General features: G+C 39.7%; 1 protein-coding gene across 1 annotated transcript; it reads left to right on the forward strand.

Moving 5' to 3' along the window:
- Positions 1-1741: 1741 nt before the first annotated feature.
- scn1ba (sodium channel, voltage-gated, type I, beta a) lies at positions 1742-18488 on the forward strand. Its single transcript, XM_017452856.3, has 6 exons — positions 1742-3359; positions 14202-14368; positions 14749-14986; positions 15229-15370; positions 16028-16139; positions 16794-18488. Exons 1-5 carry the CDS (start codon positions 3278-3280, stop codon positions 16092-16094), a joined length of 696 nt encoding a protein of 231 aa, XP_017308345.1. The 5' UTR covers positions 1742-3277; the 3' UTR covers positions 16095-16139; positions 16794-18488.
- Positions 18489-18522: the final 34 nt, after the last annotated feature.

Genomic DNA, 18522 nt, shown 5'->3' on the forward strand with positions numbered 1-18522 from the left:
TATTTCCTAATAAATCTATTCATTTTATTATTATTCTAGCCACGGGGTTTTTTTTATACACAAGTGCATGTATTTGTCTGTAAAACATGTATTTGTCTTTATTGTTTTTTGTAAAGACTTTTTACAAAAATGTTACTTGGATACTCTCTCTACCTCAAGCAATGTCAAAGCTTTAAAATCCTGCTAAATAATATCAGAAATATTATATATTGTGTACAATGTATAATATTTATTCTTTTTACAATTTTTTAATATATATATATTTTTAGATTGTGTGTTGTATATAAAAGTGAGGGAAGGAGGGAAATTGTTTTTTGCACAAAAATTGTTTTTTGTTTTTTTTCCCCCTGGCTCTTTGTTTACTTGTTATATTTGTATTGTTGTTAATATCTGTTGTGAGTTGTAAACATGTGTATGTGTATTTACTTTTGTATATTCGCAATAAAAAAATAAAAAAATAAAATAAAGAGGGTAAAGACTCAGGATTTGTTTTTTTTTTTTTAATTTTAAAAGAAACTAATTATGCATAAATATGAAATAAATAAATTAAGGGAAAATTGAGATAAACCAAACTGCAGTGTTCTGGTATTATTATAGATATAAATGAATTCAAATCATTGCTTTCTCTAAAAACAAAATCAGTGTCTCAGAGCTTTTTGGACTTCTCCCTTACTCTTATGGACACCAATATGACACTGTTTTGTTTTTTTTTGTTTTTTTTTTAAGATAATCTGTCTTTAATTTTATATTTTGACACGTTCAGTAAACAGTGAAATTTTTTGGATGACTCATCCTGTACTCGTGTTGTGTTCATCCAATTAAATGCTCTCTAGAATGTATATGCCCCGCCCCCGAGGGCATGTCTTGCGCTACAGTAGCATCATGTTACTTAGCAGTAAATACATTTCATCGGTGTTATTATTCCGCTCTCCATGTGAATGTAAATGTTTGCAGTTTATTCATTTGGAAGAGGGCGGAGTTTGTGTGACTTTTCCGAAGAGTGTTTTACCGACTTGCTGACTGTCTGAGGGAGAATTCCGTCTTTAGACACCGTCTCCATGAGTAAACGTCAGTAATATCGTTTTATCTACTGCTGTTTCTTCACTGTTTGCCAGTTCGATAAGCTACTGTGAAGTTTGTTTGGATTGGATGGAGGTGTGGCATGGTGTATCTCAAACACTATTGGTTCTTGTGTAAACCAATCAAGTGCTTCAACATGATCTTCATAAGGAAATAGGTCAACTCTCATGGAAGAGGGTTGGTGACCACTGATTTTGAGTATTGTATCGTATTGTATTGTAGCCGTAATACGCATGCGTAAAACAGAACCGCTGCTAAGTATAACACTAAGAGGAAAACGTGAGAATGTCTCCCCCTGCTGGTGAAACCTGCATTACATCATAATGAGGGTTTTGTCATATAAATCAGTCCCACTGTTTTATTATGATTATTATGATTATTATTATGGTGATGATTATTATCATACGCTATTCATATTTAGTTATTTAGAGATTATGTGTCTACTTATGTGTAGCTGCTTGATATAAGTTAATATATGCCGGATTTCCGGTTTGTTGTGGTTGATATTTGGCTGAGAGCAGTGCCAAAATACAGACTGTGAAACAGACGGACATATTGCAGGGCTTCTTTTACATCTGCTCATGTGTTTTCCAGCCCACTGCTGCAATGCATCACTCCTCCCCCACCCTCTCCACCTCCACCTCTCTCTCTCTCTCTCTCTCTCTCTCTCTCAGTCAGTGCTGTATCCTTCCTTCCCCTCGCATCATGCCATCCCTCCTCCGTCCGGATCTTTGGAAATGCGTACACTGGCTTCATTCAAGGACGAAATAAACGCTTTGGAAGAAAAGAAATATTACTCCTGCATTAATATTTAATAAAGCACCGGATTTTTAAGGGGGAAAGAGAGGAGCTACGATAGGAATAGGAGAGAGAGAGAGAGATCCTGCGGCTCTGTCCCAAATCCACATGCACAGTGTGCAAGGTAGGCAGCATGAAGGACTGAAGGACACACTGCATTCATTTTATATATCTTTATTTTTTACAACACATGCAAGTTTGACTGAATGATTCAGATGATGGAATGTAGCCTCTACTGAACTGAATGCATAATTCATGCGTACTGTACCATTTTTATTCCGACTTAATGAATGATTTCTGATTGAAAGAGAAGCTTTTATTTTTTTGTGAATCATCCAATCATATGACCATCTGGTATGAAGGATAACTGAAGCTGCAGAGGTGGACCACTGAAGAAGAAGAAGAAGAAGAATCCTTACTGTAATCTGTCTGACCTGAACGCACTCATCTATACTCATTAAAAAAAGATAAGGGTAGAGAACAGATTAAATATTTATGTCGGCACACGTCTTCACTCTCGGGACGTTTCTGTAAGTTTTAAAATGGAACAATCCGTACACTTCTAGGTCTTCATGTAGGTCTTGTCCACTCATCGTCCATTTTCATAGAGCAATAATAATAATAATAATAATAATAATAAGAGCAAGCATTTCACTGGAATGTATCGGCTACGTGAAACCAAAGACGTGTAAAACAAACAAACAAAAAAAAGTTCTCCGATCCACACTTCCAATCTTCCATTCTCAATCAGTCACTGTGGGACATCTTCTTCATCTACATCTTCATAAACTTCATCCTCTTCTCAGGTTTTCCTTTCTCACGCTCGTCATTCCTCCCGATCGATCCGATCACGATCTTCCATGCTATGCACTCATCACAGACTTTCTTTTTCTCTTAAACATCACAAACCTCAAAAAGTTCAAGTCTTCCGTTAAGAATAAGGAAAGCTGTAAAGCGTAAAGATCCATCTCTGGACAGATCATTTTCCTTTCAAACAAAAACCTAGTAGCTACGATAAGGATAGGCTAGCAACACAACGCTAACAAAAGAGAGTCACAGCATCGAAAAAACTAAACTAGACAAAAGAAAACAAAAGCAAAAAAAGCCTTGTGGATTCATAAGCCAGGCGAAGAGCATCGCCGAAGTGAACGCTCCTTTACTAAGCTGTCGTGAGCACTTCGTCACTAAAGTGCACTGGAACTGAAGGTAGCGCTGCTAACGCAGAAGTAAACAAGAAGTGCACTGAAGGACGGTAAACACTGCAGGACCACGTGGAGAAAGTGAACACTGCATCACTTAACACTTCCTCTGTGGGGATTCGACTCTTCCACTGCTGCATCCTGGGACACACTCGGAGAGCCTCTGATCTACAGCAGCGTGTCTGTGAGTGAGTGTGTATATGTGTGTGTTCCTCTCCTGGGTGAAGATGCCTGCAGTCCAGATGATGTGGCTCTCCGTACTGCTGCTGTGTGTCATACAGGGTGAGTGACTGTACGCTGGATAAACAGCTTCCTAAATCATAATCTACGCAGGGAAAAGTGAGACATAATTCATACAGATCGAATTATATATTGGCACCCTGATTCCCTGGATTTGCTGTAGTTCAGTGGCACGGAACTGCTAACAGGCTATCTGTATTTGGGCTGTCGGTAGGCGTGTCACTAAAACGCAAACAACAAAGTTGTTAAAAGTTATTATTATTTAAAATTGTTAAAATTATTTCCGACAAACAACAAAGTGTGTTCCTACTCACACGAACAAGTATATGAATATGAATTACGTGTGCGGTACAAATGTCAAATTATTGCTTATTCTCTTCTGAGTATCTAGAACCTGCCAGGAGTTTAGAATTTAACATCTTGCTCTTGGTACTTGGTGCACACTTGGGCGTTTGACTAGTTCATTAAGGATTTTAAAGGGTTCTTTGGATAATTAAGGGTTCTTATCTTCCAAAAAAGGTTCTACTTGGACCCCTTGAGTGTTACAGAAACATTCTGGTTCTACACAGAGCCTTTAGGGTTCCTACAAAGGGACAATCGAAGAGCCCTTACCTTTTCTAACTCTTATGTTTCCCCTTGGAAATTGTTGGGTTTTTTTTTTTTACCTATTTGGACGAGCAAACATTTCATCCTCTTTGAAACAGTGTCTATTAATGATGTTGAAAGGAAAATGAGCTTTTTTAATAGATGTGATATTCTTCTGTGGAAAAAGTAAGTACACCCTTGGCCTCAGAAGCTAGTATTGCCCCTTTTAGCAGAAATAACTTCTTGTAGGTGTTTTGCATAATTGTCCACCAGGCTTACACCACTCTTCTATTAAATATTCTTTCAGTTGTAAGATGTTTGAGGGTTTTCTTGCATGTTCTGCCCGTTTCAAATCCCTCACAACATCTCAATGGGATTCAAATCCGGGCTTTGACTCGGCCGTTCCATAACCCTCCTTTTCTTCTTCTGGAGCCGTTCCTTGGTGGATATTCTCGTGTGAGTAGGATCATTGTCCTGTTGAAAGATCCACTTTCAGTTCAACTTCAACTTTCAGACAGACGGCCTCACGTTATCTTCAAGCACTGCTTGATATGATGCAGAATTCATAGCTGAATCAATGAATGCAAGCTGTCCGGTCCCTGAGGCAGTGAAGCAACCCCAAACCATAACATTTCCACCACCGTGCTTCACAGTCGGTATGAGGTGCTTCTCCTGAAAAGCTGTCTTTGGTCTGCACCGAACATGTCTGCTGTTAATGTGACCAAACAACTCTATATTTGATTCGTCTGTCCAGAGCACATTATTCCAAAAGGCCTGGTCTTTGCCTGTATACTCACTGGCAAACTGTAGTCTTGCAGACGCTTTTTCCTGACACGCCTCCCACGCAGGTCAAATCTGTGCAATCTCGTTCTGATTGTAGAAGCATGGGCTTTAGAAGGCTTCTAATCCCTAAACACCTGATTCTAATGTTATGGATTTCAATGTGTGATAAACGTGGGGTGTACTTACTTTTTCCATGTGACTGATCTGTTTTTTTGTTCATTTAAAATGTGAAAATTAATACAAAATGCCAATGTTAACTGTCCTTTGATAGAGTGCATCAACTTTATTAACAGGCACCGTTTCAAAGAGGATCAAAAGTTTTCTTGTCCAAATATGTAAAAAAAAAATTAAAAAAAAAGGCAAGAATTTCCATGGGGTGTACTTATTTTTTTCACATGACTGTATATCACTTACAAAACCGAATGTTCAGTACGACCTGTACATTATAAACACAAAAAAAACTCAGCGTGAAAAACATTGATCCCTACAGGGTGCCAATACATAATTACCCACTTTGTATGACTTATTTCTTACCAAATAACCTTCACATGTCTGTCTGTCTGTCTGTCTGTCTGTCTGCGTGTCTCTGTCTGTCTGAGTTTCTTCACTAACAAGAAATAAAAGTGAGTTAATAATTCATTGTAAATGACAAATAACAGGCTTGAACATGACCTTTGAACTCTTAATCTCTGTTCTGATCTGTGTTTTGGACATGTGTTTTCTGGACATGTGTGTGTGTGTGTGTGTGTGTGTGTGTGTGTGTGTGTGTGTGTGTGAGTCTGGCGAGCGATAAATGCCGCATTGACAGAGATTCCTGGCGTGCGATAAATATCGCAGGGACAGAATGTCCCGCTCTGCGAGCAATAAACGCCGCATTGACGGAGTTTCCCGCTCGCTCAGGTTTTCACAATAGCTGTGTTGTTATGTTTTACAGTAAGCGATAAAGATGCTCTCTGTCACACTGAGGGTTTTACTGCATCCTGGACAACACACACTCACACACTCACACTCGCTGACCACTCAGAAGTGCGTCTTATCTCACGGTAATAAGAGTTTCGTTAGGCATCATGATAGATTTATTACCGCGTTATCGCTCCGGACAGATCAGCGTCTCCATTCTTTCCTCGAAGAAATAAAAGCCTTCCTTTCCACTGTAAAACCCCGCTAATTTTCTTGCCTTGCAGTGTTGTTCTGTACGTATTCTGTATTATTGACCGGTTTGGTCGTAGCCGAATGGCTGTAATACTCATACGCTCGCTGAATAAAGGGTACGGAAGTGTACCTTTCATTGACGCTTTTATTTTGAGTACCTTTATGTATCTGTCAGCTGGAAATGTGGATAAAGTCCTTTCTATGTAAAAGGTACACTCTAAAAGTACAAAAGGTGTACGCTTGATGGTGCCACCCCAGTGACGAGGAATGGTGCAGTTCCTGTACCATTAGTACCCTTTCTGAGCGCTAGGCTTTTAGGTTATTAATCAGATTCGATATGCGCTTCGTTTCACAAGTTCTCTAATCGCCCTGGATGTAAATATTATTTCCACACATCACACACTGCTGCTCGTTCTGCGTTACAGCGCGGTGTAACACACCCAGAGGAAATCGCTATCTGCCCTCTTCCACATACAGTACATGACCTCACAGACACCCATGATTGGCTAGTGTCACTGTGATTGACAGGTGAGAGATAGTATGCCCCTCCCACCCAGACCACACGGTCAGTTTTCCTGTCTTAGAGTCAAACGTGCGATCTCCTAATGATAGAGCGAATTCTGTCATTCCTTTTCCTGTAAAGTAGAGATAGGATGCTGAACGAGGGCGGTGAGGTGTTAGAGAGGAGACGTGGTAGAGGGTATGCTTTGGAACAGCTTTAGGACGCGTTTTTGGAAACAGAAAATGCGTGTTTGAATAAAAAAGCACTTTGCACAGACGACATTTGAGTGTCTGAATGCGAAGATTTGAGTTGGGATGAAGTGTTTGGGCTTTCGGGAGAACATCTCCACGGTCTATAATCTGCTCCAGAGATGCGCACCTGCGAGGAGCGGCGTTTAGAGGATCTGGCTGTTAAAGCACGCAGAATACGAGCACGTCACGCCTCACCGAAACACATCGTTTCCCTCCCTCACACGTTTTCAACACGGAAAGACATTCCTCCGGAATAACAGCAACAGAAAATTCAGTTTTTTCATATGATTCGACTGTGGTTTATAAATAAATATTTAGAACAGAGATGAAGAGATATTTGGAAATAAAACAGGAAGAATAAGATAGAATAAGAACAATATGAGTGAGATCAGAAAAACAGTGACGTGTAATATATTGGGCTGCGGAAGTGACGGAACAGGTTTGTCTGCAGTCTTGGGGATCAGTCTGATTGTTAAATGCTTCCAAAACAAAAAGAAGAATGGTACTTTTGGTACTTTTCTCACGATAGTCATCCATCCACCCCCCCCCCCCTCTCCTACTTAAGGCCGTGTTCACTTTATACTGTTAATACTGCAGTACTGCACTGACACTTTCACATTTACTCAGAAGACAGAATATATAAATCTATACTCACTTTATATCCAGTATTATATGTTATTAATCATTTGTGCTGAATATGTTTATTAGTAAAGTGCTCGATCGATCTGTCTGTCTATCCGTCTGTCTAACGCTACGAGTGAAAATCTCACTGATTAAATAGCACTGTTCTGCTGGGATGGGAATGATCCATAGTAAACGTTTATTGTAGGAGGAACAATAGAGAAACGAGGCTAAAGTGGATTTTTCCATCGCGGTGCTTTATGTGTCTCGGAGTGTTTTAGTTCGTCTAATGAACATGAATCATCCTTTTAAAATTCATATTTATATTACTGTAATGTCACGCCCACTGACCTGGAGAAATAAAAGAGTTTATAAAAAAAGGCCTGATATTAGTGCCATCCCATTCACTCCATCTCTATTTACACACACACACACACACACACACACACACATATATATATATATATATATATATATATATATATATATATATATATATATATACACACACACACACACACACACACACAAACACACACACACACACCTGCTCTCAGGCTTTTGTGTGTCTGCTTCCGTAAACATTGTTTGTGTAGAGAATTTAAAGCTAGCTAGCTGCTATGATTACGTCACATAAAATTTTAACATTACCCGTCTCTTACTGTATTGTGTTGAGTTTGGTTATTACACTACATGAAACCATGAAATACATGAAATGGGAGATGAGACCTAAGTAGCCTCATTAGAACAGGGTTTAGCAGCTAGCATGGTCCCTTTCTTCGCTAAGTTAGCTAGATAGTAATGACAGCGATTATCAGTTTTAAGGATTAAAATAAAGGCTTGAACGAACGTCAAGGTGTCGGATACTAATCAAGTATCAACCTCACAGCATTCACGCAATATACTCTAAGGAGCGATGCATCCAAAATGGAGTATTTAACTCTGCCATAGAAGAATTTAGCAAACGTTAGCTGATGTGTGACACTGTTTTCCAGCATGTGAAACACTGTATAACAGACGGAGTGGGGATTAATGTGAGTTTAAAGTTGTTAAATGACAAAATTTTAGGATTTTTTTGTTTCTCCCCCAGAGCTAGGAGAGTGGAGTTCATTAGCTCGCTAATATCATGGCTAGCAATGCTAACTGCGTCACTTAGTGTCAGCTTTTCATCGTGTCAGCTCTTTTCTTCACAGCCAGATGAAAGCTCGTCCAACTCAAGCCCATGCGTTTTGATTAGAACTAGCCGGCCATCAGCGTTTCAGTCGATACGCTCCGTAAAAGCTTTTAAATCCTGAACAGAGAGAGCAGCTCAGGATTCTCCAGTCGGCCCCTGAGACGTGACACACCGCAAAAACCTAAAAGCCTGACACACATAAAGCTCTATAAGTACATTATTACTGGTAATAAAGATTTCTGAGTGCTACTCCATCATTCTTATCACACCACACAAAAATGTACGGAATAATTGTGTTTAATAATATATAATAAACACACTGTACAAGTTGCAGCATCATGCAGGCAGCTAGAGTTAATAATGACTTATTTTTTTTACTGCATTTAAACAATAAATATTCTAGATCGACATACAAAACTTTACTATGTACGAGAGTGTGAGGAAGATTCCCCTTTTATTACTCATTAAATTATAGAAATAATAAGAAGCTAAATAATAATATCAAAGTTGATTATTTCTTTAGTTTTGTATTCCTCTTATACCACAGTAATTGTACCGACCACCATTACAGTTTTTCATTGTCACATTTTTTATCCATTTCTAGTTACTTTTAACGTTGGTGTAGTGAGTTAGTTCCTGTTTTCTCTTACGTTATATCAGCTATAAACACTCGCTCCCTCACCATCCCTCTCTTTATTCTCGCTCTCTATTCTCTCTCTTTACTCTCTCTATTCAAGTTAATAAGAGAAAATAGAAAAAGAAGCATAAACTCTTCTGTCCTGAAGATGTCCGAAAACTAAAAGACAGCTTTACCTCCGACTGTTACAAAGTGCTGACACTGGAGACTCCTTCCATAAATGATAAATAAATACATTTCTCCCTACAGAAAACGTCACCAGATCAACGATTACACACGTTTTTAATCTGTTTATGTGACGCGTCTGTCGTACACGTCCCAGTGTGTGAGTTGTCATGATATTAGATTAATATAATCCTGAACATCACTGTCACTAATTTACAGAAATGATCTTCCTTTATTTGCGCGTGCAAGAGGCCGTAAGTTCCTAAGTTTATAAAAATGGTTCTGGAGTCCTGAAATGGTTCCTTCAGTGGAATTGACCATTTTTCTGGCTGTGTTTGTGTAGCCTTTATTCAAAAAGACATGGTTTTTTAGCTACAGTAATACACGTTTCCTGAATTAGTGTATACATATAGAGCACAGTGTGTGATTCGAGATGTTAAGATAAACTAACGAGACCTAGGGAGACTAATTACAAGGAGCAGGTGTGAATAAACAAGACCCAATTAAGAAACAATTGCAAGGGTCAAATCCCTTTGCAATTGTTCAAATCCGTGGTCAAATCCGGGCCAGGTTTCCTGGATAAAACAAAGTGTTAATGACAGGAGGGTTATTATTTCATGAATGAATGAATTACATTATAATATTTTATATTCTACAATTTTACAGTGATGGATAATTTAAAAAAGAACTAAGCTAAACTTTAGTAAATACAAACAGTAAATAAACATGTTCAGAATCCACAATCTGCTGTTTACTCTGAAATTTTACAGTTATGATGTTACTCAAAACAATCAATAAAAAAAGAGAGGGGAAAACAAGCTGCAGCATCTGAAAGACAAGAGAAGAGAAAAGATAAAAGAAAAAAAGAAAGGAAAAAGAAAGAGAAGCATTGTGACCATGGATGACTTTCCATCACCGCTCTGTTTTCAGCCCGCAGTGACGCAGGTTCATTGACACTCTGCTCCATCTGCCAAACACCAGTGTGTGTGTGTGTGTTGTGTGTGTGTGTGAAAGAGGTTGGGGGAGGGAATGTACGTGTGTGTGTGTTTGTGTGTGTGTGTGTGTCTGCGCCTGTTAAATCTGTCCAAGGGCAGACAAGGACAAATGAAGGCTCATTTTCTCTCACTGGTAAAATATTAAATAGTCAATGTCGTTTTAGGTAACATGACCTCCCTCTTTATCTGTCTTTAACACACACACACACACACACACACTGCATAGTTAATATATTTATCTTGTCTCTGTGCTATATAGGCTCTGTTCTTCATCCTTTGCTGTTCCTTATTAGTAAACATGAACATCTAATATTATTTTTATTTGTACATCTGATAAATGGCTGAGAGCAACATTCAAAAGATTGTGTAATAAAACAAAGAGTAAAGTTAGCTATGTTATCTGGAACTCCTGGACAGGAAATCCTGTCAGGTTAGCTCATATTAACCAACCGGCTAAATACGATTTAGATTCTGTCAGAAATCCTGTCAGGTTTAGCACAAGATAACCAGGTGACTAGCGTTATCAAAGAATTTAGTAAGCATTTATGAATATGAATGCTAAATATCTGGTGAAAAAATACTGTCAGGTTAACAATCTAGCTAGTGTTAGCAGTGAATATTGTAAGCAATTAATAAAATGACAAAAAAAAAAAATCCTGTCAGGAATCCTGCGAGGTTAGCTTATGCTAGCTAGCTATAGCATTGATTCTGATGAAAATCCTGTCAGAATTCCTGTCAGGTTAACCATCTAGCTAGCATTAGCAGTGAATATCATAAGCATTTATGAATATGACATAAAAATCCTGGCAGAATCCTGACAGTTTAGCTTATGTTAGCTAGCTAGCCATAGCAGTGATTATGATGAAAATCCTGTCAGAAATTCTGTCAGGTCGATTAAATACATTTCTGAATATGATTTTTAAATCTTGACAACTAACTAAAGTTGCTAGTAAAATTATGAATATTAATATTAATGCGTATTTCTTGAACAATCTTGCAGTATTAACTCATGCTAGAATTGAACGTAATGCTAGACCCATATAGAGGCCACGGGACTGACAGATATAGAAGCCATGCCTCTTCACTGAGACGCTCTGTCTCTCTCTTTCTGTCGTTTCCTGTGTTTCTCTCTCTCTCTCCCCATCAGTTTTTGTGTATTCCTTTTCAAGTTCCCTCTCTATTTTGTACTGTCTCTGGTAAAACATTTCAAGGGCTTCCAGATCTTTCCTTACAGATCGACCAGCTGCAGCCATTGTGTGTGTGTGTGTGTGTGTGTGTGTGTGTGTGTGTGTGTGTGTGTGGACATATTTGATGTTCACATTTTGACTCTTTAGTTTTGCTAACATAGCTAACAGTGCAATTTTATTCATATGTGAGGTAAATGTTGATGTTCCCGACAGTTCCAGCTTGTTTCCACTATCACAGTGTCTTTACATTGCCTGTGTAAAAAGCTACATGCTATCTAAATCAGTTTTGCTCAAACAAAGTATTTTCCAAGTATTTATGAAGTAATTTTCCAACACATCTGAGGTAAATGTTGATGTACTTAACAGCTATGAGCCAGCTAACTAGTTATCTAGCTTATGCTCGGTGTCAAGTTGTTTTCTAAATGCCTAGCAACGGTGTTCTCTCAGTTCAGCTTCAAATTTCTGAAGCACAAACTCATGAGGTCATTTCGGTTTCCTGGATTCAAAATGGGTGACATTGTTTTTCACATAGCTACAGTAGAAAACAGCATATCTACAGTGTCAAATGACATAGCAGGCTATTTTATGACAAACAGTTTGAAAGGAGAGTGAAAGGATTTCATCTTGAGGTTAGCATTATGCTAATTACTAGCTATGAGTGTCCATTTTTTGGTAAATTTGTCTAATTATTCAGACCTTGTATGCTAGGCATGGTTATGGAAATGTATATTGAAACCCATACAGTATTTATAGAAATGTTAAAGCACATTGATGTTTCTCCACAGTCAGTTTAATGACTGTAAATTTGGTCAACTCTTTGCTAACCCACTATTTTCTCATATTTCTTCCTCTCCTTCTTGCCGTATTAATGTTGCTAGCTATGGCTGTGTTTCTGCTCTTGTTTTGTTTCCTTCTCTTTTTCCCCTCCTGCTGTCCGCCGTCAAGGCCCTTTCCTCGTAACGTCTACACACTTCATACACACTTAAGCTAAGCTGGAAATCAGCGCTGATTGATCCATAGTGCTACAAGAGTGCAGCGCTAGTCACTAGTCACTGTAATAGCACTGATTGCGGTGATGCTGATGTTGTGTACCATGTGTGATCTGTGTCCTCAAAGAAAGAACCAAACACCCATCCAGAGGTCAGAGGTTGAAGGTAGAACACTCGGAGATGCAGGTGTGTTCCTCGTATGCAACCTCCATCACATATATAGACACCTGCATCTATATATGACAGTAAATCTGTAAACATAGAGGAAGCGCTGCAGACTGATGCGCACTAGCATCGCTCATCGCTAACAATTTATTTCCCCTCAAAATCCCCCAGGGAGATTTAATGAGTAGTGTGGATAAACTTGCTGGGGTCCAGACTCTAGCAGAGGAGCCTTACAGTCTGGGATCTCTTCCAACATTCTGTTTACATCATAATTATACTAATAGAAATGACCAGATATTGATCTTGGATTAGAAAAAGAGTCTATCAGTTATCAAACACTAGTACAAAGTCTACATAAACTTCAAAACAATGTAAAGTGGGTGGGGCTAATCTTGGGTAACGCTCCACCCTCACCAATCAGAAGGCTGATGTTATTACGTTCCCACTAAAATGCGCTTGAACAAAGCTAAGCTAAGCGAGCGGAAGCTAATTCATAGCCAGCGAGATCGAACCTATTGAGTGAAGGATAACTTAATGAGTGAGGGATAACCTAGTGAGTAAAACCTAATCTAGAAAGGAAAAGCTAACCTAGTGAGTGAAAGCGGATCTAAAGAGTACAACCTGATCTGTTGAACGAAAACTATTCTCTTGTGTAAAACCTAATCTAATGCATCCAGATAAACACTGATTCTTCAGTAATACAACTCTACCGAATAAAATGCGTTTTTGATAACTGGCAGAATAAAGTGACAGGATCTCTGGAGTGATCAGACCCTCAGCTGGTGAATAAATAGTAAATAAATGGAGTGATGAAGTGAGTTGAGACTGTAAGGATGGAGGTAAGTGTGTGTCTCTGTACAGTCTGGCTCCTGGCACCTGAAATCTGATGATTTGGACCAGTTTATAGACATAATGTGAGAGGAAATAAAATACGCTCTGTCTATCCCAGCATGCACTATTCCGAGTGACAGGAGCACGCACGAGAAACTGTTACACCCTGAAAAAAAGGATGAGAATTGTTAATGCCTGCACCCCAGAATGAGTGAGAGAAAGTAATAGATGGGTAACAACAGTTCTGTAATACACACATGAATAGTGATCACATCTGAGTGATTTTTGAGGTGGACGAGGAGGAAATCAAGCTGACCGGACTTCCGAGACGTCATCAATCATCTAAGATTTACGTTTGTAATATACGTATTAATAATATCAATAAAAGTCTTATTAATGTGGGGTTAAAAGTCCGGTCGGCTTGAGTTTAGGTCCACAGACACGCAGTAGAGAGATTTAATGTGTGTGTGTGTGTGTGTATGTGCGTGTGTGCGCGTGTGTGGGGGTGCGTGTGTGCGCGTGCGTGCGTGTATGTGTGTGTGGGGGTGCGTGTGTGCGTGTGGGGGTGTGTGCGTGTATGTGTGTGGGGGGGTGCATGTGTGTGTGTGTGGGGGTGCGTGTGGGGGTGCGTGCGTGTGTGTGGGGGTGTGTGCGTGTATGTCTGTGTGCGTGTGGGGGTGCGTGTGTGTGTGTGGGGGTGTGTGCGTGCGTGTATGTGTGTGGGGGGGGTGTATGTGTGTGTGCGTGTGGGGGTGTGTGCGTGCGTGTATGTGTGTGGGGGGTGTGTGTGTGTACGTGTGCATGTCTGTGTCTTAAGTCACTGATCGAGTGTGTGTTGTGCTCGTAGCTCGGCTCAGCAGCGCGGCGTGTGTGGAGGTCGACTCGGACACCGAGGCCGTGGCCGGAAAAGATTTCAAGCTGGGCTGCATTTCCTGTAAGATGCGCGGCGAGGTGGACGCCACTGCCACCGTCGACTGGTTCTTCATGGCGAAAGGAGAGAGCGAGTTCACCCACGTGAGTGACTTTACAATCGAAATCAAAAACCGAAGAGAAAATTAAATCCAAACATAAAGTTAAAAGAAAGATCCGGCAACGATTACACACATTTATTATCAGTGGAGCGTCTGCCGGACACGTCCCTGCGAACGAGCGGTTACTATGGAAACGATAATGTATCAGAGCGAACGCATTAATGTAAAGCTGCGCTACTGTCAGAGCCGCTGTTCTAGAGAATGAATCACCACCTCCTCTTCTGACCAGTCAGTGGTGTGATATAACGGTGATGAAGTCATGAGGTTTCTCGGTGTAGGTTCTCTGATTGACTCTCTGATTGACTCTGATTGACTCTTATGGCCGCTGTGTGTTCTGTGTTTTGTGATTGGTTTGCGTTACAGATCTACAGTTACAGCGAAATGATGGGCAACGTGATAGACGAACGCTTCACGGACCGTATCGAGTGGGTGGGAAGTAAAAAGACGTTGGACCTGCAGGACGGATCTCTAAACATCCTCAACATCACCTACAACGACACGGGGACGTACCGCTGCTACTTCGACCGCACGCTCTTCTTCGACTACTACGAGTTTCGCACCAACGCCACCAAATTCATCACCATCAACGTCGTGGCTAAAGGTGAGAACGACGCGACGGGGAGAAGTGCACTGCCGAGAACTTCCATGTTTGAGTTGCGTTATTGGGAAAAGGGGTGGGGCTGAGCAGCTCTGTTCCGGTATGGGTGGAGCTTATTTCAGAAGGCAAAAACAAGGAAGCTAGTGATTGACAGGTTTCAGAACAGTGTATCAGAAATGATATCATCGTTACAGGGTCAAATATACACGTGACGTAAGTGTGTGTGTGTGTGTGTGTGTGTGTAGAGACCCGTGGTTTGGCCTCTATCCTGTCGGAGGTGATGATGTACGTGTCCATCATCGGGCTGCAGCTGTGGTTACTGGTGGAGATGGTTTACTGTTACAGGAAAATCGCCGCCGCTGGAGAGGAAGCACTGAGAGAGAGCGCGTGAGGAACGCACACACACTCGCAAGCACACACACACACACACACACACTCGCACACAGTCACTCACACACACTCACACGCACTCACACACACACTCACTCACACAGTTTTACTAATAAAGTCTGAAATGTACATTTCTGTTTGTAATCAGTTACATAGTTGTGTTTATTATATATTATATATATATATATTCTATGTACTTTTTTTGTCTAATTATTTTAATCTATTTTTTTTGCAGTTTCATTATTTTGTTTATTGTTCATTATATTTTTTATATTTCTTACTTTGAATTATGCTACGTTTTATTTCCTATTTCTTTTCCTGCACATATAATACACTGTACATTTCAACACTTATAGATTTATTTGTACTTTTTTATACTTAATAAATGTTAAACAATAGATTTATTCAGTTGAATTACATTTCATTTAACATCAAACAAAATGCAGCACAATTTGAATAATTTACGAATGATTTATGATTTTATTTATTGTACATTTTACTGTTTTTCTTTGACAGAATTTTTATTTTTTTTTATTGTCTATTCTCTTGTTTATGTTTATTTATTCATTTGACATTTCTTTGCTGACGTATTCGGCGTGTTTACGGCTCGGCGTCCTGATAAACTCACCTTCTTCACTTTTCTCCTCTCCCCAGGGCCGAGTATTTAGCCATCACGTCTGAGAGTAAAGATAACTGCACCGGTGTGGCTGTGGCCGAGTAACACACACTCGCACACACACACACACACACACATACACACACACAGGTATGTTTACCAGCTTTGTTCACACACACACATTTTTATTAGTAGTAATATTATTATTATTATTATTATTATTGCTATTTTACAGCATTATTCATTATTATTTTCTTATTTAAAATGCATTATATGATATAATATTGTATTAAATACACACACACCGATCAGCCAGAACATTAAAGCCACCATGAAGAGCTGAGTGAACTCGGTCTGCAGTAATGTTCAGGAAGGTGGTACGTGTCAATGTAACATCCACATCAAAGCCAGGACCCAGGGTTTCCTTGCAGAACCTTCGCAGAACCTTCGCAGAACCTTGGGAGCCCATGACCCAGTCTCTGGTTCACCCAGACGTCTAGCCGTCACAGTTTTTCTCAAAGTCACTCGGAACCTCACACTTGCCCATTTTTCCTGCTTCCAACACGTCAACTTTGAGAACTGACTGTTCACTGACAGTGTAATGTCGCACCTCTCGACCGGTGCCACGGCAACCAGATAATCAGTGTACTTCACCTGTCACTGGTTTTAATGTTATGGCTGATCGGTGTACGTAATCATTTATATGTTATAAAATATCAAAGAAATGAAAATACATATAATAATTATCAAATAAACTATTTGTACATGATAAATTAATCCGTCTGACCGTGGATTGATTTTCAGGGCCATAAATTCTCTGAAGCTTCACCATGGAGAAGACCTTCACCTGATTTACCTTCACCATGGCGACAACCTTCACCTGATTTACCTTCACCTGGTTTGTCTCCAGTTGATATACCTTCACCAAGGAGAAGATCTCCACCTTTTTTATCTCCACCTGATTTATCTCCACCTGGTCCCTGAGATCCATCCCTCCTTCCTCCCAGGCTGTAACAGACGAGCACACGGACGTGTTTTTGCACAGAATCGTCACATGGCAGCGTTTCATTTCAGCGAAGAGCCCTGAATAGTGCCCTGAGGTACAGAGATGTACGGACTGAACGCACAGCAGGGGCTCGGACTAATAAATAAATGAAATAAAATAAATATATAATATCCAATATAAGAGCACAGCATGAATAAATGTATAAGTCACACAGTAGAATTGTATTAACACGAGCTGTACATATTTATCTGAACTCTTTCTTCTTTTCTTTCCACATACGGAATTTATATGCAAGCGTACGGAAGTGTTAATGAGCATCAGAAACGTTAACGATCTTCACTTCTAACGCTAACAACGAGATGCTAATGTAGCTAACCTCACGCTGCATGTTAAAGAGACACTTCATCTTTAAACCAAGGGTAACGATGGACAAAAGCTAACACTGCGACTTACCTAGCATCACCTTTGTGAATTAGCTTGAATAAAAATCACTAGCCATGTTAGCATAAGACTGTAGGATTAATTATTTCATTATAATCATGATGTGTACTAAATGACAAAAACAATAAACAACATCAAACAGAAATGTTAGCAAAGGGAATGTGACGAGAAATGCACCCGCTAACAACACGATGCTAATGCAGCTGCCTCAGTCCATTTACCTCTTATCTTAAAGGGATATTTCAACCTTGTGAAACGTTAGCAAAGGCTAAAAATGGCGAACAAATGCTAATGCTAGTAACATGATGCTAATGCATGCTAATGTAGCTGAACTCAGTCCAGTCCAGTTAGCTCAGTCGTGTGTAAAAGCTTTATAGGCTAAAACAAATGACAGCTAGCACTGCCAGTTAGCATGTTGTCGTTTAGCATAACCGTTCATAATGAGCCTTTATTAATTGCTAGCCGTGTTAGCTTGACCTTGACCATGGTTTAACTATCCCTTTAATCGGGTTTTCAGGTTTGCGTGAAGTCATGAAGCACAAATAAGCTAAAAAAAACCAACAACTAATAAACATCTGGAGCAGCTAGCATCTAGCATTTAGCGATTAGCATAAAGCTACATCCTGCCAGTTCTCTCAGTGGATATAAAGGGTGTAAAGCCACTCAAGTACCGAGTGTAATGCTAATAATGTTAGCCGTGTAAAATCTAACGCGAGGACACAAAGCTGCATGACACCGAGATCTGAATCGTTTTTATTTACGTCTGTAAAATTTGTATGCAAGACTTTTTTCTGCATGAAACATTCCAGTACGAGTTTAAAAAAAAATTAAAATTTGAAAAAAGCGTAAAATGATCTCATCAATGTTGAATCGGTTCAGTGTCGGTGCCAGCGGGGCGCGCTGTAACACTGCCACACCCTCATTTACACACACACACACACACACACACACACACTGTTCTCAGCCTCAACACACCAATCTAATGTATGCACTTCATGTTTAAATGAAAATGTTGCTTGCCAAATAAATAAAGAACAAAACTATGATAAACACTGAAAGGGTCTGTGTTTCTTTTTATTTTTTGCA

This window comes from Ictalurus punctatus, chromosome 23, assembly GCF_001660625.3.
Source record: "Ictalurus punctatus breed USDA103 chromosome 23, Coco_2.0, whole genome shotgun sequence".
Lineage (NCBI taxonomy): Eukaryota > Metazoa > Chordata > Actinopteri > Siluriformes > Ictaluridae > Ictalurus > Ictalurus punctatus.